A 26,036-nucleotide genomic window follows, 5' to 3' on the forward strand; every position below is an offset into this window, starting at 1 on the left:
GGAGAGAGTGGCCCTGCACTCAGCCCTGGCGTTGTCCGGAGAGAGTGGCCCTGTGCTCAGCCCTGGCGTTGTCGGGGAGAGAGTGGCCCTGTGTTCAGCCCTGGCGTTGTCCGGAGAGAGTGGCCCTGTGTTCAGCCCTGGCGTTGTCGGGGAGAGAGTGGCCCTGCACTCAGCCCTGGCGTTGTCGGGGAGAGAGTGGCCCTGTGCTCAGCCCTGGCGTTGTCGGGAGAGAGTGGCCCTGTGCTTAGCCCTGGCGTTGTCGGGAGAGAGTGGCCCTGTGCTCAGCCCTGGCGTTGTCGGGAGAGAGTGGCCCTGTGCTTAGCCCTGGCGTTGTCGGGGAGAGAGTGGCCCTGTGCTCAGCCCTGGCGTTGTCGGGGAGAGAGTGGCCCTGTGCTCAGCCCTGGCGTTGTCGGGAGAGAGTGGCCCTGTGCTCAGCCCTGGCGTTGTCGGGGAGAGAGTGGCCCTGTGTTCAGCCCTGGCGTTGTCGGGGAGAGAGTGGCCCTGTGCTCAGCCCTGGCGTTGTCGGGGAGAGAGTGGCCCTGTGCTCAGCCCTGGCGTTGTCGGGGAGAGAGTGGCCCTGTGCTCAGCCCTGGCGTTGCCTGCTGGGCTCTGCACTCCTCTGAACAAGCTGCAAAACAGCTGGAGACATCTGGCGCCGCTGCAGCGGGGGAGGGAGGGGCTCCGGGAGCCGCCGCGCACCTGTTACCCGCGCCGAGATCCTCTCAGAGCGAAGACGCGGAGGGGAAGACCGCCTGGCACGCGGACACGGCCGCACGGCGGCTACAAACGCCGTCGCCTGCCGTCGGGCCTGGCGCGCGGCGCGGGTTTCCAGAGCCGCCAGAGAGGAGAGCGTATGTACCAGTCTGCTGCAGGTAGAGCGTATGTACCGTTCTGCTGGAGGTAGAGCGTATGTACCCGTCTGCTGGAGGAGAGCGTATGTACCAGTCTGCTGCAGGTAGAGCGTATGTACCAGTCTGCTGCAGGTAGAGAGTATGTACCAGTCTGCTGCAGGTAGAGCGTATGTACCGTTCTGCTGGAGGTAGAGCGTATGTACCAGTCTGCTGCAGGTAGAGCGTATGTACCAGTCTGCTGCAGGTAGAGCGTATGTACCAGTCTGCTGGAGGTAGAGCGTATGTACCAGTCTGCTGGAGGAGAGCGTATGTACCAGTCTGCTGCAGGTAGAGAGTATGTACCAGTCTGCTGGAGGTACAGCCTATGTACCAGTCTGCTGGAGGTAGAGCGTATGTACCAGTCTGCTGGAGGTAGAGAGTATGTACCCGTCTGCTGGAGGAGAGCGTATGTATGTATGTATGTAGTTTTTAAATGGCTGACTGCTTGCCATGTATCTGCGTTTGTGGGTGGCGGTAGACGCTGGCGGAAAGGGAAGCTTTTTTAACCGTTTAGGAAATTTTTTTATTAAATAAATAAAAACACGCGCGACCAGCCCAGCTTGTCTGTTGCTGCAGTAACCACGGTAACCGCAGCACAGGGGTTGAAGCTGGGTTTGCCCTCACCCCCCCCCTCCTCCTCCTCCTCCTCCTCCTCCTCCGTGATGGGTGGTTCTGGGTCCGGTCCCGGGTTCCATCCCGTCCTATCTGGGCTTCACGTGCTGGGGTGGGCAGGAGGGGAGGAGAGGGGGGGACCCCTGGGGGGTCTGAGTCCCTTCCCTGGGGGGTCTGAATCCCTTCCTCTTCCATGGGACACTGGGACCGGCGCTCTGACTCTCTACCAGGCTCTGCCAGTGGAGAGTGTAGGACACCGGGAACGTGGGAAACCCACACGTCTTAGGCCTGCAGGCCGTCCTGGTCCTCCCCGGTTATGGAGAGTAAAGTGCTGAGGGGAGGTGGTGGGGAAACGGGATCTTTTACGACTCAACAGCTGAGAATCATCGTGTCTCTCGAGCGCCGTTGCTTGAGATTGCCGTTTTTAAAAATCCAAGAAGCTACCCAGTTCTGGGGGCCATATTCATAAAAAATGTTGATTTTATCTTTTGAAAATGAGCTAAGCTTAAGCTCTGAAACTTGTGCACACCTAGTTGCACCTAGGAGTGTTGGCATTAAAGCGGTGACTAGCTCCATGTAGCGACATTCATTGCGAACATGAATACAGGCATTGTATTTCACTGTTAATCTTCAGCAATGAAAAGCAGCACCCAATTGTGTGTTGTGAGGATTAGTATGGTGAGATCACTGCTGTTCATATATTTCAATTATTACTGTGAATTGCTGTATGATAACTGCTTGGGTAGATGGATGGCTAATAAACACGAGCACCCAAACAAAGTAGCAAATGCATTTTATCAGGAGCGTCAGCTGTGCCATTTGAATCCAAACAACCGCTAATGTTTAACTATTGCCCAATATTAAAATGAAGCCGGCTTGGAGTAGCTACATATTTCACTAGTATTGTATTGCATTGCATTTTCATAAGTATCGCTTTTGATAATATATTTGTCATTTGAGCTGTGCCTTATGAATGACCTCATGACTGATTCTCAGGCATACATGTGAATCTCTTGACCCCTGACCCCTGAATATGGCCCTGAACCTAAGATGCCTGGAAACAATGTTGGCTTTGTTTTTTTGGTCAGTGCAGAATTTATGTTGTGCAGTATTGCTATCAATATCAAGTTGTTGCGACTGTTTTGACTGAATTTGAGAATTGATCTGTCGGTCTCAGGGGTATTCCACATTATTTTAAGGCCTTGATTTGTATTTAAATTAACTCTAACTTGAACGATATCAGAGTTCTGGGGTGCTCTGTTAGTTCTATATGGCAGTCACATACATAAATGGTTGTATGTTTGCATCAGCCATTTTTCATAGATATTTTGCTGTGCATGATAAGATCTGAGGAGCTGTTGGGCTCTTGAGCAAGGCTCTTCACCCCACATTGTTCCAGGGGGTGATTGTCCCCTGCTTAGTCTAATCAACTGCAAATTGCTTTGGATAAAAGTGTCAGCTAAATAACAAAATTATTATTATTATACTGTAGTCGTGGCCATTTCTCATTCCTTGAGACGGTCACCTTATCGAACCAGCCAACAACAACTTAGCAAAACCGTGTGAAATAGATTCTGGCAAAAAAAATGTTAAAGTGATACACGTCCTTCTGAACATGGAATAGCACTCTGCTGAGGAGAGTCACAGGAAAGAGCAGCGCTGGTCTACACTGGGAGAGGCTCCAGCTCAACATTTACTGAAGCCTTTCGCTCTAATCCCACCAGTCAACATGGGTGGTTTCAGTGCAGGGCCCACTGAAGGAGCTCCTGTGCTGCAGAGTGTGCGGAAGGACTGACAGGGCAGGTGGAGGGGATGAGGGGCCGGGGTTAATTAGGGAGCCCAGGTCTGAGGCCCCGAGTGTGGCCAGGTGCTCTCACACTGGCCTGTCACAAAGGTGCTACTGTATGGAGAGTCTCGCTGCCTGCCGGCATCAAAATGGAGTTATTATTATTATTATTATCAATGCCATTAAGCAAGAATAACGGGGCACTCCGTGTGCCACGAGATATAGGGAGAGAGAGGGAGAGGGAGAGTGAGATTGGGAGAAAAACAACACGTGAAATTAGTAGCAACGCCAAGGTTTGGAGACTGAAAGGATCACATTTAGATTAATGACAAGGCTCTCCGCTGCTCCGACGGAAACGTTAGTTAAACGATGCGGAGCGCCCGCCGCCGTTTAGCTGTCGAGAAGCCTGACGGATCCTGGCAAACGCGCGCGGCGGTAGGGATACGCTAAAGCAGGGGTGGGGGGGGAGGGAACGCGACACACAAAAAACCCCCAACGTTGACAAACTGTCATCTTCTGATGGGCTTCGGCATGGTCGAACGCAGGCTCATCTCATCAACCCCTCCTGACACACGTTCGCACACGCTCTACACGCCATCTCCTCGCCTTCAAAAGCAGGAGGAAGAGGGAGGGCAAGGAGGAAGAAAAAAATATATAAATAGGTACAAGCCTGTTTTCCTATAACAGACAAGATAACGATATTAATACGTGTCTGTTTTTTGTCAACCTGGTATAATTTCATCTGCGTGGAAGAAATGGTCTTGTCTGTCAGTGTAAGTTGATTAGCCCCTGATGGATACGGGGCAGAGTTTGTGTGCGGCTTTTATGACCGGCTGAGCCAAAAGCACCGCTCCGAAACCTCAGGGCTTCATTCGGTCTCTACAGGCAGCAGTTAACACTCGGAGCCCATAAGGAGACTCTAACGGCCTACGTGTAATAGCGTGTTTAATATGCCGAGTGTGTGTTTGGAATTATTAGCACCACATCTGAATATCGTTAATAAAACAGGAACCGGAGGAGCCAAGAATAGTGAGAACGCGATGTAAATATTTGCCTAAAGTCTAAAAACCTTGAATTATGATTTCTTAGGATTTATGCGCTTCTTCTTGCCTTGCCAGCCCCAACATTTGCCTTGGCAGAGTCTTAGTTAGCTTGATTTAAGTTCTTTTTTTATTAATCCTCGTTTAATGTTCCATAAAGAGAGAAGGACCCTGGATGAGGACCAGAGGTGACCAGGAAACAGGCTCTGTGATGTGGGGGATTTGAGGATGGCCTCTAATCCTTGAGCAGGAACTCGAGCTAAACCGAACGGCAGAGGTAGACGACAGCGTGGGTTGTGCGATCTGGACTACAATTGGAATGGAAGATAAAATTGCCCTCCTGGGATTTGGAGTCCACGTTTGATACAAGCTTGATTGAGAACGAGTCACACCAAGCATTTGCTGCATTGCCAACGGTTTCCTTTTTCTTTTAATTCCAATAAAAAAAAAAAATATCCAGCCTCAATGCACACAGGTGGCCTGAGAACAATGAAAACATTCACATGGAATAATCTTGTTTTTTTTTTCTCAAGCTTTTAACCCTAATAAGCTGCCGTTGGTTTTGTGGCATATTACAAGTGCTTCACTTGACTATGTTGACATTCGCAAAAGCACAATTGGAGTACTGGAGAATGGTCTGGTTTACAGTAATTTACAAGTACAAACATTTACAGTATTTTCAAACCCCCTTGTTACTTTAAAATGTTACTCAATTTAATTACACAACAGAAAATAGCTAGTTAAACAACACTTTGTTTGCTGCCGTGATTACCTGTGTAGCTGCCCCTTATGTGGATGCTGTTTCTCTTACGTTTCAACACTGTAATCTGCTCTGAATCACTGCAATTAATATTTCAGTCTCACAAGTTCTAATCCTGGAAGAAAGGTTTATTACTTTATGCAAAATGCGTGTGCCATCGTTTGTTTAAAAAGGACCCAGTTTCACAGGCCAGCGTAATGGGTCCATTAGAAAGATTATAATCTTTAAACAGTCTAATCAGTAATTGTGGGTTATACAGTAATTTTATTGCACTGTTTTTTTGTGGTGTAGTGAGGGTAAATTGAGCTTTGCAGACAGATAACAGAGAAAATTCAAATCCCTGCACCACGCACAAGACAAAGACTTCAAACAGTGAAGCATCAGCTCAATAAAGTTTCAAGCATGGAATGCTTCTTTAGGGAGATGAGGGAAATATGAAGCAAATGGGTCAATAAATGTGATCGAGAAACATTAATATTATTATTTTTTAAATGTTTTTTGCAAATGCACCCAATATCTTTAAAGAATAGAGACTACAGAGAAATTGTTGTCGTTCATATTGAAAGCATCCAGGTTTGATTCTGGATATTTTCAATAATCAGTCTGTTCTTCGCCATTACCTCGCTGAAGCGAAAAATGGAATTCCCCAAAAACGCGCCCAATGGAGCTCCAGAGAGCTGGGAAAAGTAGGAGATTTATTGCGGTTTATTCGGGAGCTGGCCCTTGTCCATAGGAATGCAGGTGCTGTCGGAGCCTTGTGTTTTGGAAAGGTGTTGGAAGAAGACTTCCATGTGGGCAGGCGCTGATAAGAGGAGTGTAATTCTGGGTAATAAATTACATGAGATGTTGGCTGAGAGCAGGGGAAGGGCTGTGGTTCGATACCAGGTTCTCAGCAGACAGCTGGTAAGAGACATCCATCAGATCTTGCCTGGCATCTAACAGCGCACGGCGTGCTCTGGGATGCCAGCTGATATTGATAATTTGTGTACGTACATGTATGTTAGCGGGAGCGATGAAACCCCAGGCGGCGCGGATGATTCCGGATCATACGCCGTCGGTCACGTTTCGCGAAAGCCTCGCGTCGACCTACGCCGAGCGCCTGCCAGTGCGGAGAGCGGAGATGACAGCGCGTTATCGACGCCCGCTCTCCCGCGATCGAGAAGCTGCAATGGCGGCCGGAGGGGGAGGGGCCGCCGCGGCGTTTGTCGACAACGAGGCGTCCGTTACGCCCGTGGGTCAACGAGGCGTCCGTTACGCCCGTGGGTCAACGAGGTGTCCGTTACGCCCGTGGGTCAACGAGGCGTCCGTTATGCCCGTGGGTCAACGAGGCGTCCGTTACGCCCGTGGGTCAACGAGGCGTCCGTTACGCCCGTGGGTCAACGAGGCGTCCGTTACGCCCGTGGGTCAACGAGGCGTCCGTTACGCCCGTGGGTCAACGAGGTGTCCGTTACGCCCGTGGGTCAACGAGGCGTCCGTTACGCCCGTGGGTCAACGAGGCGTCCGTTACGCCCGTGGGTCAACGAGGCGTCCGTTACGCCCGTGGGTCAACGAGGCGTCCGTTACGCCCGTGGGTCAACGAGGCGTCCGTTACGCCCGTGGGTCAACGAGGCGTCCGTTACGCCCGTGGGTCAACGAGGCGTCCGTTACGCCCGTGGGTCAACGAGGCGTCCGTTACGCCCGTGGGTCAACGAGGTGTCCGTTATGCCCGTGGGTCAACGAGGTGTCCGTTACGCCCGTGGGTCAACGAGGCGTCCGTTACGCCCGTGGCGGGAACCCGTTGACCCTGTGTTTGGAGCATCGGGCGTTTGCGTCTCGCGTACGTCCAGCCCCTTCCGCGGCGAGTCTCGGTCTGAGCGCTTTGCTAGGCGGGGGGTGCTGGTGGCACCAGGTGAGAGGCTCTTCTGCCGGCCCAGAGCTGTGTCTTCACACCGGCAGCCAGCGGAGGGTTGGCCTTGGCTGCTCGGAGAGCTCTTTGTAACAGAGCTGATCAGTGCGCTTGTGCTCTCAGCACAAGTTCAATGCATTTAGATTAGCCCACACAGCAAATGAGTCAAAAATGAATGCAATTCTCTCTCCATACACTGACTTGAAAGAGATGTCTTTGAAGTGCGATTTGCAAAGTGAAGAAGGGAGGGGGGAAAAAAAAGAAAAAACAGAAAAAAAACAAAACAACTGAAATCAGGCCCACGGTTCGAGTGTGGGAGTGTGCGGGCGTCTCTGTGTGTGATGGGGATGGTAAATAAGGGGGTGTGGCCAGGAAGCCACACTAACGAGACTGGCAGCTCTGTTGAAGAGTGGAGGGGAAAAAAGAGGAGAAAACTGGCACTGCTGCCTGATGCAGGAAGGCTGGTGCTCGATGCAAAACCAGCAGATGCATTTTGATTTAAAGAAGGTTGAGGGTTGGGTTGCTCACCACTCTTGTTAAAAGTACATACATGTGTATAAATGCATATAATTGTGTATAAATGTACCAACAATGTTATTTAATAAAGGAGCATTGCTTAAATAATGAAAGGTTGTGCATGGCTATTCAGTATAATACAATAAATCAATTTTGACATTTTTGGAGGTGAATCAATTAAAATACATGTAAATATCCTGCGGATGATTACATCATGATGAATATTTTTATAAGTCAGATGTTAAATACTGTCAGTGGAGGAGGAATGATGAATGTTTATTTATTTAGTTCATCTTTTTTGTCTCCAGATCTTGAAGACAGAGCCAGCTCTGCGTCGTGGGGAAACGGAAGCCGCACTTCAAAGGTGAGGACCAGTCGGAACGGTTTTATTTCATGACATCATTACAGCATGCTCACATGATGACAAAATATTGCTGCAAGAGTATCTGTCCTGCTCTGTAAATTTAGTTTAAAAAAATACAATTTCCACCGTCTTGTGTCAACATTATTTCTATTGAATTTTTATTTTATTTTTATATACCCCATGATTTTTGATATCAGGTCCATGGTGCATGATTGATGTTTATTTTTGAGATTTTTGAGATTTATAGTCTCCACCCTGCAACTAAAATGGTTCCTAATGTGGCTGAAAAAATTGACAATTGTTTTTTTGTTTTTTTGATGACAGCATCTGAATAAAGTATGTTTTAAACATTGGACTGAATATTCATTCATTACCATAGCTCAACAAACAAATACTACATTGTTACCAGGCAGTGTGGCGTAAACTGCAGATGTTTTTGTGTAGCTGAGCTGAATGTGATTTGTGAATGAAGAAATTTGGCTATTGAACTGGTTATTTTCTTTAATTATTGTAATCTACCACGACAGTAGTGTTTTGTACATGCACTGTACTGTATTTATATAAATTCTGGCTTTTGGTTTTTGCTATTCGAAGTTCACTAAGGATGTTGTCTGAAAGGCCTGATTTAATTGTACTCAATTCTGTGGTGTGGTGGTCTAGGAACTTTGACTCTGAATCTGAATAATATTATTCAATTTTTGGTGGTTTTGGATGCTAGGAAGAGTTGTGTGTGACAGGGAATACCCTGCAGACCCTTTCCCTCCCTGTGTTGCTAAAGCCAAAATGTGTGTCATCATTTGCATTCTCCATTCAGTCATTAAAAACTGACACATGGACACAGCAACCAAATAAGCCCGCAGTCACAGCAAGAAAGTAATGCGGTAAATGTGACTAATTATTTAACATCTGTAAGTCTATAAGTCTGTGGAATCATTGATGTTATCCCTCACTATTTACCTGCACTGGTTGGAACAGTACAGTACAGTACAGTTGGAACTAGGTAGGTATGGTATCAAACAATGACCGTATCATGTGTGGGCGCGTCTAGCCTACTGGCTAAGATACATGACTGGAACCCAGAAGATTGGTGGTTCTAGCCAAGATAAGATCTTGAACAAGGCCCTTAACCCAACATTGCTCCAGGGGGTATTGTCCCCAGCTTAGTCTAATCAGCTGTATGTGTCATTGGATAAAAGCATCAGCAAAAAAAAAAAAAAAAAAAAAGAAAGATATTATTTTTATATTATTATTGGCAAGTTAAAAGTCTAGACGGCCCTAGGGGTGTCTCGGTGGCGCAGCCTGTAGAGCACTGACCGCATGCTCATTGCGAGCCGCGACGTCGGCGGTTCGACTCCGACCGTCCGACATTTGTCGCATGTCTTCCCCTCTCTCTCGCTCCCATTCTTCCTGTCTCTCTATACTATATACTGTCCAATAAAGCTGAAAAAGGCCTAAAAAATATCTTAAAAAAAAAAAAAAAAAGTCTAGACGGTCCCAGTCCTCCTGCAGTGCGCGTCACAGCAGTCCCTGGCTCTTCTAGTATGAGGAAGTGGAATAAACTTCCCTGGGTTCTCTGTGCTTCTGCTCTGCACATGGAGACCCCTTTTAGGGTTTAAGAGCCGTGGCATCTCCGGCAGAGGTGTGATGATCGGCTGTTCACATGTGCCCCCAAACCCCACGGAAGAAAACCTGCGCATGAAAACAATTATTCAGTGTCTTTGCCTTCCAGTGGAGTGATCTTTTTACAAAATGCAAGGCCTGTTAACACGGGCTCTCCAGAAGGCACAGAACATAATGGAACATTCTAAACATTGGGTGTGTAGCAATTTAACATGTGTTCCTTGACTTTCTTGAATCCCTCTCTCTGAAAAGTAGTTTTTCTAAGCAGTAGTTTTAGTCTCTTTGAACAGTAGTTTCGGTTTCTCTAAACAATAGTTTCAGTCTCTCTAAGCAGTAGTTTTAGTCTCTCTAAACAGTATTTCTGGCCTCTAAGCAGTAGTTTTAGTCTCTCTGAACAGTAATTTTAGTGTCTCTAGTAGCTGTAGTCTCTCTAAGCAGTAGATTTGGTCTCTGAACCGTAGTTTTGGTCTCTCTAAGCACTAGTTTTGGTCCATCTAAGCTGTAGTTTTGGTCTCTCTAAGAAGTAGTTTTGATCAGACTAAGCAGTAGTGTTGGTCTGTTTAGCAGTAAGCTAGCTTAACGCCATTTTAACACCATTCAGAAAGGACCTCCTGAGAGTTTTCATTGGAGGATTCAGAAGGAAGGCTCATGCTGCGAATTCACTAATGATTCAGACCGCAGGAGACTTGCACCTCTCCCGTAGGAAAGGACACGGCCCACGTATATTAATAAACTTACCCCCCCCCCCCGAAATACATCCACACCCTCCCCCACATCGCTGGCACCCTGTATAAAGGTGCCCATCACAGAGAGCATTAAAAAAAATCAGTCTCGATTGTCTTGGCTCCATTTAAATAGAGAATGCTGTGAAATTATAATTGGGAGAGAGGCGACATGTGCCGAAGCTCTTTCGTCAGTGCCCACTCTTGTAAGACGTCTCTGTCACAGGAAACGGGGGCTCGATGTCTGTAAATAGAGGAACTGACATCCTGTTATTGCACTTGCACCGAGTTCAGTGGCCAACAAAACTGATTGGAAATGTCAGAGCGGCAGTTCTGCATTTCCATCTGTGATTTGTGTCTGATCCACGCCTTCGTCGGTAACTCTCTCTCTCCCTCTCTCTCTCTCTCCCTCCTTCTCTCCCTCTCTCTCTCGTCTCCCGACCCTTTCAGAATTACGCGGACGGCTCCCAGTACTCCCACATGACAAACCGCGACTTGGGATCACATGACAACCTCTCCCCTCCCTATGTCAACTCCAGGATAGCAGGTAGGTTCTCAGACTTATCTTCATATGGCACTGCTCCCTATCACCCCCTTCTTATCAAAGTAGCACGAGATACCCTTCATCCCCTGCAAGAACTTTGCGGAAAATGAAAGGCTTGTCAGACTACAAGGACAACAGATTAATAGTTTCTGCCATTCTGGAATAGTTCCACTATTATTCCTTTTCACAACCCCATCGGAGGCCGAATGTACGGTCTTTGTGTTCATACTTTTCCAGGAGCAGTAAAAAGATTTCCTCCTGCACATGGACTACTTGCTGCTTGGATTGTTACGATGTTTTTTTTGTATTTAATATATAATGCGTAACAGTGAATCTATTTTCAGTAGTTTGGAGAAATGTCTCCCTTGGAGAAATGTTTCAATTTGAAGGGAATTAAAACAAAATTGTGCCTTGTGTATTCACTTCGTATAGAACATTGTTTCTGCGTTCTTTTCAATTTTGTGGACCATTTTTGTTAATAATTGTATGGTAATCCTTGATTTCAGACTGGTAACTGGCTTGTCTTCTCTTGAAAAGGTTTATCGTCGTGAACTCATATATTTTGTGGAGATTGAGTACTAGATACTGAAACTCAGCCTACCATTGCAAATGTAGTACGCCCCGAGAAATAGTGAGGTTTATGTGTACAGGTTACCCCACAAATTCTACCATAACTGGATTAGTTATTGGTGAAACGTTGAGTTGTTTGAATCAAGCAGTTCGAGCTAATCCTTGTTGTTGGATCCTATTTTAGTACTAAGTACTTTTGTGCCCTGAAGTCCTTAAAGTCTGCATACAAAGCTTATTTGGGGAGGCCAGTGTTCTCCAAGGTATCACCCTAAGGCTTGGTTTTCTCCCAGAGGATTCCTTCTCTAATTAACATGAGTTCCCACAGATACTCTGGCCACCAGCTGTGCTGAGTTTGGCCAAGTTCCTGGGTGAATTCTTTTTGGGATCGTCTGTTAATTAGAATAGTGCTTCTGAACTTTTTATATTACCATATCCCTGTCTATGGTTTGGTAAATCTTGTATGGCTTGTTTCCTACTGCAAAAAAAAAAAAGAAAACGTGCTTTGCATTTTGTTTGTCCGAGTTCTCCTTTGTCGATTGTTTTGAGTAGCAGCATTCGTTAGCAGCTAGTTTCCCTAGCAGCATATGTAAAATCCCCCTCCTACAGTATCTGCTTTGCATTCGATTGCACTTCATAAACAGTACCATGTATATACAACAAAGTCCTTCCGTGCTTCGCTTGGGCCCAGTCAACCGCCATTACACCTGCGGTAAACTACCACTAAATCATTGGCTCAAATAGATGACTTCCAGAGACTCTGATTTCTGCGCCGTTGATGACCGGAGGGGATGAATATGACTGGAATCAAATAGCCTCTGGTTGAAAACCACAGAATTAGAAGCCTTGACTGTTGTGAATTATTGTGCCTCTGAGGTCAGACGAGCTCTAGCAGGACTTTCATTTTGTTTTCATGTAATATGCCAGAATATGAGGCGCATAGAGTCCATCTCTGTACTGCAATTGGTCAGGGGGGCAAATGCGTAACATTAATACCGCATTATATACTTGTAACAGAACGATCGCTGATCAGTGCCGTTTAGTAGCCTAGCCTGTAGCCTAATCTTTGTTTTTGGAAAACGTTATCCTTCTTGGATGGCAGTGGTCTTTGCCATACACATGCTTTGGCTTAAAAACGAGACATGGCCTGCCTTTTATGTTTATGTTTCTATGAAATGGCCGTATGAATCGGGTTAATGTCGGCAGTGGAAAGTCTAGCGTCATTTTTCTGCGTATTATCTGGTCTCGTGTGTTCACTGCGAGGAGGCAACAGGCAGTCCGGCCATCAGGGACACACGCGGCATACCTTAGACGCAAGGTCATTTATATTTTTTCTTCCTCGCATATTCCTTCCACCCCTGTGGCATTTGAACGATCGCTCTGTCGATAGACAGAGATTGGAGAACGCATGGCACGACACGCTGTTGCCCACGTACCCCCGGTCCCTACCCCCCCACACCCCTTAGTCCCCGGCCCATTTCCCCGTTTCCTGCCGTAAGCAAATGGCCACTGACACAGATAATCTGCCTTTGACATGAAAGCCGGAGTCTAATTAGGCTTGACTTGCGCCATGAAAAATGTAATGTGCGAGCTCTAAGCCAGGTCTTCTGCCCCTGTTCCCTGTTTGACATCCACCGCGGCATTCGTTAGATGACACATGACATGTTGTGCTGAGGGTGCCGCTGACGGTGGGGGGAGGAGAGATGCGTTTCCCAAGATTAGCCTTATTTTACCAATTTACCATGGGTGTTTGGTTAGACACACTGAGGCCTTTTACCAAAGTGAAAAATATGCAAATGTGATGACCTTATAAGGAAGAGGGCCTCTGCATAAAAAAAAGGTGGGAACAATGCGCTTCTTATTTACATTTAAACAACACTCCAGTAACAAGAGAAGAGCGCAGGAAGTGATGGATGGCCCACTTGAATTTACTCGCAACCTGTACGAGTAGAAAACGCTTTACAGGATCTTTTTTTATTTTCTTTCATTTTTTTCTTCAACCCGACCAGATGTTTGAGAGATGGAAAATAGCCTGGGAGTTCTGCTGTGGCTTGGTGTGTTTTGAGGTTGTGCCTGTGTGCGGTTAATGACGGAAAGATGTTCATCCGGTGTTGAGGAGGGAAGCAGACAGTGCAGCCTCTGTCTCCAGAGTTTAAGGCCTCATCTCACCCCCAAACCAGCATTCCTGTGTGGCTGATCCCTGCCCAGCCTAAACCAGGGGGCTATATCACAAACCAGCATTCCTGTGTGGCTGATCCCTGCCCAGCCTAAACCAGGGGGGTATATCACAAACCAGCATTCCTGTGTGGCTGATCCCTGCCCAGCCTAAACCAGGGGGCTATATCACAAACCAGCATTCCTGTGTGGCTGATCCCTGCCCAGCCTAAACCAGGGGGGTATATCACAAACCAGCATTCCCGTGTGGCTGATCCCTGCCCAGCCTAAACCAGGGGGGTATATCACAAACCAGCATTCCTGTGTGGCTGATCCCTGCCCAGCCTAAACCAGGGGGCTATATCACAAACCAGCATTCCTGTGTGGCTGATCCCTGCCCAGCCTTAACCAGGGGGCTATATCACAAACCAGCATTCCTGTGTGGCTGATCCCTGCCCAGCCTTAACCAGGGGGCTATATCACAAACCAGCATTCCTGTGTGGCTGATCCCTGCCCAGCCTAAACCAGGGGGGTATATCACAAACCAGCATTCCCGTGTGGCTGATCCCTGCCCAGCCTTAACCAGGGGGGGTATATCACAAACCAGGATTCTTCAGTTAGCTGTTCTGTGAGTAAAAGCTGTTTTTAATTCAGTCCCTGTTCCAGCTTTGGAAGGGTTCTGGGTTATACTCGGTGAACATACAGTACCCAGCTAACCCCGTAATCCTGCTTTGTGACACAGGCCCCTGTTCGGTTGGGTCAAAGGTCAGGTGGTAAGCCAAGGAGTGGAGGTGGCTGATGATGAACAACATTGTTTTCAGAGGGAAACTTCTACCGAGGGTTTAAAAACGCGACTGCACAGGTTTTTCTCTAGTAGCTGAAGTAGCTTTCAGACATAGTCATTCTGTGTTCACATTCAACAGAGGGAGAAAGGATTCTGTGGGAAAGAGGTTGTCTTGTCCTATTTGTCCCATTCTTTGAGAATAAGGATGCGTTTGCAGCGGGGAGGTGGAGAAGCGATCGCACATTCCTGGTCAGTGAATTCAAAAGCTCTTTTCAATGTTGAGAGCTGACTTTTCACCCAGGATGGGCTGAGCAACAGGTTGGAGCCGTGAAAGAAATGAATACTGGAAGAAGTGGTTTGGGAAGGGGGCGATTGTCCCGCCAGCCCTGCTCCCTGCCCCCTGCACCTTGCCCCCTGCACCCTGCACCCTGCTCCCTGCTCCCTGCCCCCTGCACCCTGCTCCCTGCACCCTGCACCCTGCCCCCTGCCCCCTGCCCCCTGCCCCCTGCACCCTGCACCCTGCACCCTGCACCCTGCCCCCTGCCCCCTGCCCCCTGCCCCCTGCCCCCTGCCCCCTGCCCCCTGCTCCCAGCGGAGCACCAGGGAGCTAAGGATAACATTAAAGGAGCCAGACAGGGAGGCATGATGGAAGAATTTTCAAATGACAATCGTGTTTTCTCCTGGTGGTGTGAGGAGAGAGGGAGAGAGAGGGAGGGAGGGAGATGTGGAGAGATGGCGAGAGAAAGAGACGTAGAGAAGGAGAGAAGGAGAGAGGGAGAGAGACGGAGAGAGAGAGGTAGAGAGATGTGAGAGAAAGAGAGACGTAGAGAAGGAGAGCGGGAGAGAGGTGGTGAGGGAGAGAGTGATGAGAGAGATGGTGGGGGAGAGAGGGAGAGAGATGGTGGAGAGGGAGAGAGGGAGATGGTAGGGCAGAGAGGAAGAGAGAGAGGGAGAGAGAGAGGCGGCCCTGCAAATCCCATCCATCGGGGCAGTGTAATTACGTAAAGGGTGTCTTTTCTGATTCCCACATACATAACTTTTCAGATTAGGGTGACATCCTTTAAATAATCAGCGGGGGGATTTGTGTCATCTCCCGGGCCCCGGCAGATTAATCCAGCGGCGGTCGGCGGGCTTCCGAGCCCGGCGTGACATTTCAATAGCTTTCCCCCGTCACTCCCCGTGTCCCCGAAGGACCGGCCGGCCCCCGGCATCCCTCATCCGGGCCGGCGCCTTCCCCGGGAGCGCGCCCGGGCTGCGGCCGGTCAATTACAGTCGGAATTACCCCCTCTGACAAGTAATTAATTTCATTTACAATTACCATCCATTGTGGGGGGGGGGGGGAGCGCCGTGGGTAAGTGTAACGGAGACGGCGCGGAGAGGGGGTTTCCGCCGAAGCGCGGTGATTTATGACGAGTACATTAATAATCGTAATCAAAACACTTTGGGATTTCTTGTTCGGCGGGCGACGTTTGGAGCGAGGCTTCTCCGCGTGCGCTAGGCCGGGGCGGGGAGCCTGGCTGGGGGGGACCGGGGCCCGGCTTGCCAGATTAAAGGAGCTGCTATTCTGGGTTCGATATGAGGAATAAGACCAACACAGGCCGCCAAGCAGGTGCAGCGGTGCTAACAAAGTATCCCTTGGCTGTCACAGACATGGCAAATGAACCGCCTCGCCGTTATGTACTTGCAAGCAAGTTTTTCTTGTAGGCCTAGTTAAGAAACTGCTTCTCGTTTCTGATTCATGTTGTCTACAGCCAGCATTTTTGGAGACTAATGCTTAATTCCTGTAAATTCAGCAAGCATTTCCTTTTTTATTTTTTTTGTAGGAGCACAATATATTTTGTGTGTATCATTGGGCTTACTCTTGTGACTCAGGCGACATTGTAGATGTATGATATTTTTAATCTTATATCACCTAGGCCTGTGCTATGTTTCTTGCTTGGTGTGGAAGTGTTTTGTTTGTTCTTTATTTGCAGGGAGTAAAGTTGGATGAGTTGAAGGGGTTAAACTGTGGGTGGCGTAACTAGGGGTCGTTGCTATGGCAGTTTGACAGCTTTACATAAAAAAAAACAAAAACAAAAACTTTTACTTTGTCAAACCTTGGTTAACTGCGACCGCGAGGCCTTTCTGCCTAATCGGCGGTCTGGAGTCTGTCACAAAGCTGCGCTGTTTGGGACGCGTGGCCTGGTAGAACTCTCTAGAACCCCCGGGCCTCCGGCTGGGGCAGAGCGGGCGGGGGTAAGAGGGTAATCCTCTGGGAGGCGGCGGGGCAGTTCTGCGCGGAGGGGGGGACGCGGGAGGCTTTCTCCTCTGTTTTAGAAACACTGGGGACCCTGTTTGTGACGGGAGACCGCCGGGCCCATGTCCCGCTGAAGCGGCCGGCCCCCGCGGTGCTCCTGGAAAGGGAGCGGGTTGGCGCTACGCTCAGCCTCTTTTCGGGGAGGGGGTTTGTTAGCGCTTTGTTTGTTAGCGCTTTCGGGGGGGACAATGGGAGGAAGCGTGGGGAGGGTACACATCACCGCCATGCCGGTCCTGAGAGCGCTCGTCCCCACGCTGTTCGTCTGGGCGGGCGGGCGGAGGGGAAGGGCGCGGCGGGTGAAGCCAGAGCTCGGAGCTCCACACACCTGCAGGACCCTTCCCTCACCGCCATGGAAGCTTCCGGCGCTTCGGCCAGGAGAAATGGCGTCCACAGGATTGGTTGACACGTCAGGTTCCTAGGGTCAGGTCAAATTTAGGAAAAAATGCTTTCAAATTCTGTCTTCCGGATACCTGGATCTCCTTACAGCAAAACCTGGATATCAATACTTTAGTGTCCACAAATTAATTCAAAGTGATGATTAATATTTTTGGTTAGCCTGACTTGTGGGTGTTTTAAGTGAATGTTTTTTTAAGGTGTTTCAAGTCATTTAATTTATTTTATACATTTTTTATCAATTGTACTATGCATTTTCAATTATTTTATTGTTTCCTTTTGAATCAGAATTATTTATTAAGTTGACTTTTTTTCCCTTTCAAACTGCTGTTGTATTTATGTATACATTCAACACACTTGCAAGAGAGCGCACCTGCTCTCAATGTGCCTCTGAGTTGAAATGAAAAAAATGAAAATATGACAGGAGGAGTGGACCGTGGGCACCCTCACACCCCTGACCCCCCTGGACCCCCCCTCCCTCACCTCTGCCAACCTAATTAACGCGTGCCGCTGGACCAGGGGTGAGTCCGCGGGGCCCCCCCCCTCCCTCTCCGCTCACCCGCTGTGGTGCCCGTCTGGGGTGGGGGTGGGTGGGGGGGGGAGGTCGAGCCCCAGTCCTCCAGCGGGGGTGCGGGTTTGACACCCGCCTATCCCAGGGCTCTCCTCTCAGCGGTAGTCCCCCCTCCCTTCCCCTGCTGTCTCCCGCAAGCCCCTGCCTTTCCCCGGCTCGGCCCGGCTCCAGAATCCGTCCCGTGTTTCCCGAGTAGCCTCGGGAGACCGGGGTCAATTACATGTGCTCTCTCTTTCTCAGGAGAAAAAAAAAAAACAAGAATAATAAATAAATAAATAAGAAAAGCTCATTAAAACTGAGGTGTTTATTTATTTATTTGGCATGAGCCCATATCGCGGACAACGCCCTCATTCGGGGGCGCTCCGGGGTTTTTATTTAATTGGGATTTTATTATGTCCCCTCTAACCACACCGATATCTTACCGTCTTTTAGGAGAAAGCCTTTTTCTCTCATGGTTACTGTGCACGATTATGAAGTACATAATGCGCACAGTAAATGAATAAGAGGTACGTGATTACATACCTGCTGATAGCATTGATGGTGGTACGTTGCTGGTTGAATTCTGGGATAGTGTGTTGGTGAGCGTAGGAGGGACAGTGAAACGCAGGAGGGACAGTGAACCATGGGGAAGAGGAGGCCTCTGGTCCCTGAGTGAGAGAGACCGGCCCTGAGCCCTAAATCTGAGGCGAACCCCTCTCTTTCACCCCTGTGTCACCTCTAGTGTGAGCCAACTGTACAGAATACACCTCCCCCTGCCCCCAGCCTCTGCCAAACACCCCCTGCACCCCCCCAAAAAAAACAAAAAACAGAGTGAGTCCCATTTCCCTTCTTCCACAGCGGCCGCCTTCATTTCCCATCATCCCTAGCGAGGTGGGCAGGTCGGCAACCGATCAACAATCTGGCAGGCAGGCTACGGAAGCCCGGAGCGCCCATATCTCGCTCCTGTCAAGCTTCTTTTTTTTCCTTTTTTTTTTTATGGGGGAAAAAAACTGGAAAATATTCTGTACTGTTTATCATTTACTTAATGTAAAAAAAAAAAAAAAGCGGGGGAGGGGGCCATTTTGAGCTAGAACGCGGGAAAGGGGGTCAGCGGGCGCTGATGAAGACGTCAGCCCCGGCCCGGGCGGGCGGAGACGGAGCAGCGCCCCAGATGAGGCCTCTCGGGAGCAGGACCGGGTCATTCATGTACGACCGTGTGTATGTGTCTGACAGACTGTGAAATGGTGCGTTGTTGCACGGCTGGGCTGCACCTGGGCCCATCAGCTTTGAGTGATTGGTTTGGTCATGTGTAATGGTCCCATCTGCCGTGTGTTGTTTTTCTTTTTTACTTATAAACACTGTTCCCACTGGCTGAGGGGAGATGAACTGTATTTTGTCATTTTTTCCCTTCAAAAAAAAAAAGAGAGAGAGCGAGTGAGAGAGGGAGGGAGGGAGAGGGAGGGGTGGGGGGTGCCGGGGGGAGGAGTATGCACTCTCGAGCTGGTAGGCTGGGAGACAGGTCGCTGTCCATTTCAGTGGCAGATGAGTGTGTGTGTGTGTGTGTGTGTGTGTGTCTGTGTGTGTGTGTGGTAATGTATGTTGTAGGGTCCGTTTTTTACTGTGTGTTATTTCTGTGTGTTAAGTTGTGGGGTCCGTGTTTTACTCTGTATTTATTTCTGTGTGTTAAGTTGTGCGGTCCATGTTTTACTGTGTGTTATTTCTGTGTGTTAGGTTGTGGGGTCCGTGTTTTACTGTGTTATTTCTGTGTGTTAAGTTGTGGGGTCCGTGTTTTACTGTGTGTTATTTCTGTGCGATGCTGCTTGCTTTTTTAATGAGGAATAAAAATCCTAGTGAAGTGTTTGGCACAAATCTACATAATGACTTTTATTGCAGCGAGGAGTTTTTCTGTAACAGAGCCAATACTTAATTAAAGCTGCTGACATCATGGTGTTATAATTAAGCGTGGCATTAATTAAGCTGGAATAAGGATTTTTTGGGGGAAGGGGGAGACGGCGGTGTGGTGTTTTGGGGTTAAGCCGGATGTGGAGCCACAGACTCAGGATGTTTTTAAGCCCACGGACCGCGCCACGCTCAATAGGTAGCAAAAACTCTTGTCAGATGGAGAGCCCGAAAAAGTTTACTTTTGCAGAATCCATTTTATAAATGCTGATCGGATCTGCGCATTCTGATGGCTAATTACGCATCGGAGAGCATCGACAGCTGCATTTATCATCATAAAATGTAATAATTAATGACATTCCAACAAAGAAAAATATGTAAATGAGAGCTCATTAGCATTTTCATATTCAGCTCCGATAATGCTTTTGCTGACAAGGTTGTAATTAATGAAAATTCATGTCGCAGTCAGGAGATTGGATCGGCTTCATTCCGCTCACAATTCCCAAATGCTAGCATTATGGAAAATGGGGAGCGCTGCCAACTTTTCGGAAAAAACTAAAAGCACCGAATGCAAATGAGGCACTGGCATGGTGGTGGGATTTAGGGAGGGGGGCTTCTTAACCCTTATGGGTCTGTACAAACTCGTGCGGAATAACAACATCCACCGCTTGATTTTATTTTTTTTCCCTTTTCCCGAAAAGGAACAGTGACCCGGTGCCGCGTCTCATGAGCGAGGGCGCTGTCTTGGTTTAAAAATATATGTGGGGATGAACGACACTGAACCCTTTTCATAAACAAACAAAGGACAACAACGTCGTGTTGCCCGAACGTGGTCCTAAGAGGAGCTCTGCTTTGCTTGTAACACATCACAGACCCCCTTTGTTAAAAACGGAGAGAAAACCCGGAAAGTTCGGCCATTCTCAGCACCTGTTTTCCTCTTCTCAAAGCTGGGATCAGGCCCTGAACTTGGGGATACCTCTTTCTCGACATTTAACATGGCGGAAAACGCAGGCCGACGCTAACTAGCTGCGAGAGCTGTCTCCTACCTTTGTCAGTTTTAAAATGTCCTCCAAAGAAAGGCACACAGAAACAGATACCTATGCCTCTTCTCTAGAATTTTAGGATCTCGTCAGAAAAAAAATATTATTCAACCATACAGTGATTTAATGTAGCCTATATTTCCCCTTTTTCCCAAATTTTGTTATTTTACGCATCAGTCACGTTTATTTTTCATAGGGCAGTTCACATGGAGTAGCCACAAAGTACTACAAAGAGATGTGGTCGGAGAGAAAATTACATGAAAGTATAATTACAGGAGGTTAGTGCAATCATTCTATTTATACCATTTACCCCAAAAGATAAAGCTTTAATAATATAAATTGGCCCTGTATGCTACAATCGGAATTAATTGACATACTTTGAATATGTGAGCTTATGTGTGCGCTGTAAAAATAAACCAGTGTTAAGTGGTGGTTACACTGCTCTTTTTGTAATTCGTACCTCTAAACGGTTTGTCACTGCCTCAGTACCTGTGTGTGATTACATCTCCCAGCTGAACCAAAGCTTGCAGTAACACTACGGAGGTATAGAAAACACTGGAGTTGTACATTGAGCACTTGAGTTCATAACCAAAAAAAAAAAAAAGAAGCCTGTATTCTGGTAGCTGAGTGGTTGCTGAATATATCCGCAAATGCGTTTATGATATGGCGTAGAGAACAGCACACCTTTGACTTTTGATTTTAAACAAAACAAATGCACAGTTGATAATATTTTCTATACCTCTGCTCCTCTGAATGTAGATCCCCCCCCCCCCCCCCCATAATCCTTGGTAGCATCTTCCTGGAATGAAACGGCTCCGTTGTGCTAATGGGAATCCTCTGTATTTCCGGTGAGGAGGTCTTGTGGCGAATGGGCTGTTTAATCCGCGTTATGACAGAAAACTGGGTGAAAAAATGAAGCGAATGAAACAACATTAAATATCCCCCACTAACTCCCCACTGGGTCATGGAAAGGGACCAGGGTATAAAAAGAGAGGGTTAATCCGTGGAAGCAAACGATTACAGAAAAGTGCTTTGTTTTATAACCTCTCCAATTTACCAGCGTAATCCTTAAAAGTATTGTGTGGCATTAGTCTTTGTTTTATCGAAGTTTTAACCAGAGCGCATTCAGATGTGGAGATATGGAATCACCCATTTGTTTCTTTTTTTTTTTTTTTATATATATATATATTTTTTTATTTGCTCAAATTTTTACCAGTACTATAACATTTAATCCCTTTTTAGATATTTTAAAATTTATTTTAAAGTGGAGCAAAAAAAGCATCATATGTGGCTATATTTGTTAATGTTTGATATGCAACAATTTCATACAATACAGCGTGTTAGTGTGTTTAAAAGATGATGCACCGTCCTCTTTTGAGTGCTCATTATAAAACTTTTAGATTAATTTATTTATTTGGGCTCATCCAATACGGTTTCCTGCCCTCACTAGTGTGTTGCCTCAGTTCCTGCCCAAGTCTCTGTGGTTCTGACTCCTTGGAAAAAAAAAAAAAAAAAAAGGAAAAAATCCAGTCAATACAAATCTCCTCCACTCTGCAGTGGAAATGACTTCATAAGCAGGGCCAAATTGAATTGCCTTTTCTTCCATTTCCCTCTGCTGCAGCAGGTGGGAACATGGCATTGAAAAGAGATTTTGGATGATGTTGATGTTTATCCAGCTTGGTAGGATGGTAGGACTGGTCTGAAGTGGGAACCACAGAAAGGGACTCTTGTTTTTTAGCTTGGTAAAGTGTGTTTTTATTAAACCAGGCAAAATAAAATAAAAATAAATAAGTGAAACATTTTTTTTATTATTATTTTTTTTCAAGCGAGGTTGACACAGTCACAATCTGTACAGATAATAGAAAGAGGAAAAAAATAAAAAGTAAAACAAGCAACGAAAAAAAAAAAAAAACTTCATTCGATGTCCCCGGAAAACACGGAGGCGTTGTGTCGCGGCGTTCAGATTCCCCCCCATTCTCGCGGGGCTCCATGGCGACGGTGGGGAAGCAGGCCGCTCCGCTGGATGCGCCATCCCGCCCGCCCTCGCCCCCTCATGCGCCGCTAATCCTCGCTGTCCCAGATTTCGGCGCGGAGACCTGGCGACCCGGCTTGGCTGAGGCACTCCGACCTGGCCGTGCGCATGCCCCCTCTCTCCCTCTCCCTCTCCCTCTCCCTCTCCCTCTCTCTCCCTCCCCCTCCGCCCCAACGCCGTTTACCAGAACTGGCAAAAAACAAATCGTGAGATCAACAAAGCTCTTCTGCGAGATTAGGGCTAAAGCTCTTTGTTGTGTGTGCTTGTGTCGGTCTAGGCTGTGCGGCATGGCGGCGGATGCCTGCGCCTCGCGGCTGTGCCCGTCTGGAGGAGCGCTCCACGGGCCCGCTCCCCCGACTGGAGCCCCCATTGTTACCCACCAACAAACCAGGGCTACCCAGCACTGCGGAAAACAAGGGCTACCCAGCACCACCGACAAACAAGGGTTTTACCCAGCACCACCGACAAACAAGGGTTTTACCCAACACCACCGACAAACAAGGGTTTTACCCAGCACCACCGACAAACAAGGGTTTTACCCAGCACCACCGACAAACAAGGGTTTTACCCAGCACCACCGATAAACAAGGGTTTTACCCAGCACCACCGACAAACAAGGGTTTTACCCAGCACCACCGACAAACAAGGGTTTTACCCAGCACCACCGACAAACAAGGGTTTTACCCAGCACCACCGACAAACAAGGGTTTTACCCAGCACCACCGACAAACAAGGGTTTTACCCAGCACCACCGACAAACAAGGGTTTTACCCAGCACCACCGACAAACAAGGGTTTTACCCAGCACCACCGACAAACAAGGGTTTTACCCAGCACCACCGACAAACAAGGGTTTTACCCAGCACCACCGACAAACAAGGGTTTTACCCAGCACCACCGACAAACAAGGGTTTTACCCAGCACCACCGACAAACAAGGGTTTTACCCAGCACCACCGACAAACAAGGGTTTTACCCAGCACCACCGACAAACAAGGGTTTTACCCAGCACCACCGACAAACAAGGGCTACCCAGCACCACCGACAAACAAGGGTTTTACCCAGCACCACCGACAAACAAGGCCGCCCGGAATCCACATCAAGGCTCCTTGTACGTGTAGAGCCCGGCTTCTAGCAGCCATAATGGGCTTTGGAGACGCGGCAAAAACAAGCCACAATTTGATCGAATTAAAAATATAAAAAATACAAAATAAGAAATTCATTTCCCAGCAGGGAATTGGAAATTCTTTTGACAAGACGACACTATTTTAATATTTGTAAGAGCACAGCTTGAAATAAATAAAGGCATAAAAAAGTATTTCTCCTTTTAGACTACAGTACGTTAAATATGGGGAATTTCTTGGCATGCAAATAAGCCATAAATGTGTTACTATGTTGTGCTATATGTTTTGCATACTGTTTGCGTGTACGTGCGTTTGCGTGTGTGTGTGCGCGTGAGTGCTCTCTGTGTGTGTGATCTTATGTACATATGTACGCGCATAAGCAATAGTAAACATTTTGAATACAAACAAATGTGTATTTATAAGAGGCTATGCGTTGCGGTTCCATGCCGGGAGTGTGTGCGGGAGACAAAAGGAAGTTTATTGCTGGTTAGCTGTGCACGGCGCGGGCTGGAATACAGATTTGTGCGTGTGAGATTTTGGCAGGAGTGCGGTGCCCCCTGGGCACTGCCAGGGCTGGGCTGCCCCTCGCGCTCCATGGCAGACTCCCTCTCTTTGTTGTACGCTCCCTGCCTTCTACACCAAGGAGATAAATTAGTATAATTAATAACGGGGAAAAAGGGATTCCAATGTTCATCTGGGCCCTTTTAATTCCCACTTTTATTGCCCTTTGCTATCCGAGGAGGTGCTGCTCAGCCGTCGGGAAGATCAGGAGATGGGAAGGAGGCTGGAGCCGTGCTTGGATGGGAAGGGGAAGAGGGGGAGGGTGTGGGGGGGGGGAGTAGCACATTAAATATTTTAAAAATAAGGAATCATTGAGGTGGCTCCAAAACTTCACCCCAGCCTCCGTCAGCCATGTTTATTTTATGCTTTGCCCCTTTTTAAGATTTTTTTCCGCCGGCCGTGTTTTGGCGCGGCTCCTTGGGGCTGGTAGTGCGGCCTTCCTGCCCTTCGCCCCTCGGCCAGCGGACGGAGAGAGGGAGGGAGGGAGGGAGAGAGGGAGAGAGGGAGAGAAGGCCCGTCCTGGTCTCCCCGAACCTGGGCCCGCTGGCCCCTCTCCAGGCCTCCTCCTTTTAATAAAGAGCGCCTTTGAAGAGTCGTTAGGAGTAACGACACATTTACTGCCACCGCGTTGCCACCTCTGCCAACTTTCTGTCTTAATCCAGGGGGCATTTTAAAAGGGGGGTGGGCGGGCGGTGAGGGGGGTTCGACATCTCGGCACCGCGTATTAAGGCCCGTTTGTCTGCCAATGAGAAGCTCCTCAATTTGGTGTTTTAAACCCTTTCAAATCGGGATGGGGGCGATTTATGTGTGAGTAAAATCCCCAAAGAGGAGAACAGTTTTGTATGGATGCAGAAACTTAATTAATATTCCCCTTAAGGATAAATAGTTTAGAAAAATTTGGTCAAGAATCTTTACCCCCCTTCATCTGTTCTCGGGCGGCTGCCAGGGTTCAGGGATGAAGACGGAGGGGAAATAATATTGATCTGAGGATGTATCCTTCGTGCTGGCTGTCAAATGGCACGTTCTGGGGAAGGCCAGGTTCTGTGTGTGTTTGTGTGTGTGTGTCTGTGTGTGTCTGTATGTGGGTCTGTGTGTGTGTGTATTGTGTGTGTGTCTGTCTGCGTGTGTGTGTCGTGTTCGTGTGTGTATATGTGTGTATGTATGTGTGTATATGCGTGTGCGTGCATTGTGTGTCTGTCTGTGTGCGTGTGTGTGTGTGTGTGTGTGTGTGTGTGTGTAAATTGCAGAAGTTAGGTGCATGAGCAGATGTTTCCTGTTTGACACAGTGTGAAGATTATGGTTAACAGTGTCTTCTTTGTAGTATTATCTTAACAGATCATTTGACAATAAATGCTTCACCCCTATACTTTCATATTTCATTTTGTTCTGTTGCAGCCACAGGAGAGTAATCCACCCATTTGTCCATTTGCCCATTTGCCTAGCTCTATTTTGATAGACACCCATTTTGAAATGGGAATATAATTTTTTTTTCTAAAATTGGTTTGGGGAATGTTTATTTGTATTCTGCTTATTGCCTTGTACCCCCATAGTTTCAGTTCACATTTGGTTGAGTTGAGCTTAAATGATCCATTTTGTCTTTATGTTTTTTTAAAATGGTCAGAACTGCAACTGCTGCTGTCGGTTATCACAACTGAACTTAAGCTACTGATGATTATTATGGCTACCTACAGCATTCTGAGAACTTGGCTCGAGAAAAAGAGAGTATAATTTGCTGTGATTGTGTCCATTTAAAGTTTGATTAGAATAAAAGATATGTGAAGACTAATGGATACTGCTTTCAATTGTGCTTGCTGCCCAAATTTACAAACCAGGATAATTATGGCCCATTTTAAATGCCCAATAATACTGCATATATAACCTGAAACTCGAGATGACCCA

The 26,036-nt window shown here is 47.7% G+C and overlaps 1 protein-coding gene across 4 annotated transcripts in view; it reads left to right on the forward strand.

Annotated features, from left to right (window-relative positions):
- LOC133141643 (transcription factor 4-like) overlaps positions 1 to 26,036 on the forward strand; it is a 193,406-nt gene that overhangs the window by 36,624 nt on the left and 130,746 nt on the right. For all 4 annotated transcript variants that reach the window (XM_061262212.1, XM_061262211.1, XM_061262213.1 and 1 more), the window contains 2 exons: positions 7,798 to 7,853; positions 10,646 to 10,742. In XM_061262212.1, coding sequence (XP_061118196.1) covers positions 7,798 to 7,853; positions 10,646 to 10,742 — 153 coding nt within the window. The remainder of the gene's footprint in view (positions 1 to 7,797; positions 7,854 to 10,645; positions 10,743 to 26,036) is intronic.

The sequence above is a fragment of the Conger conger genome, chromosome 12 (assembly GCF_963514075.1).
Source record: "Conger conger chromosome 12, fConCon1.1, whole genome shotgun sequence".
NCBI lineage: Eukaryota > Metazoa > Chordata > Actinopteri > Anguilliformes > Congridae > Conger > Conger conger.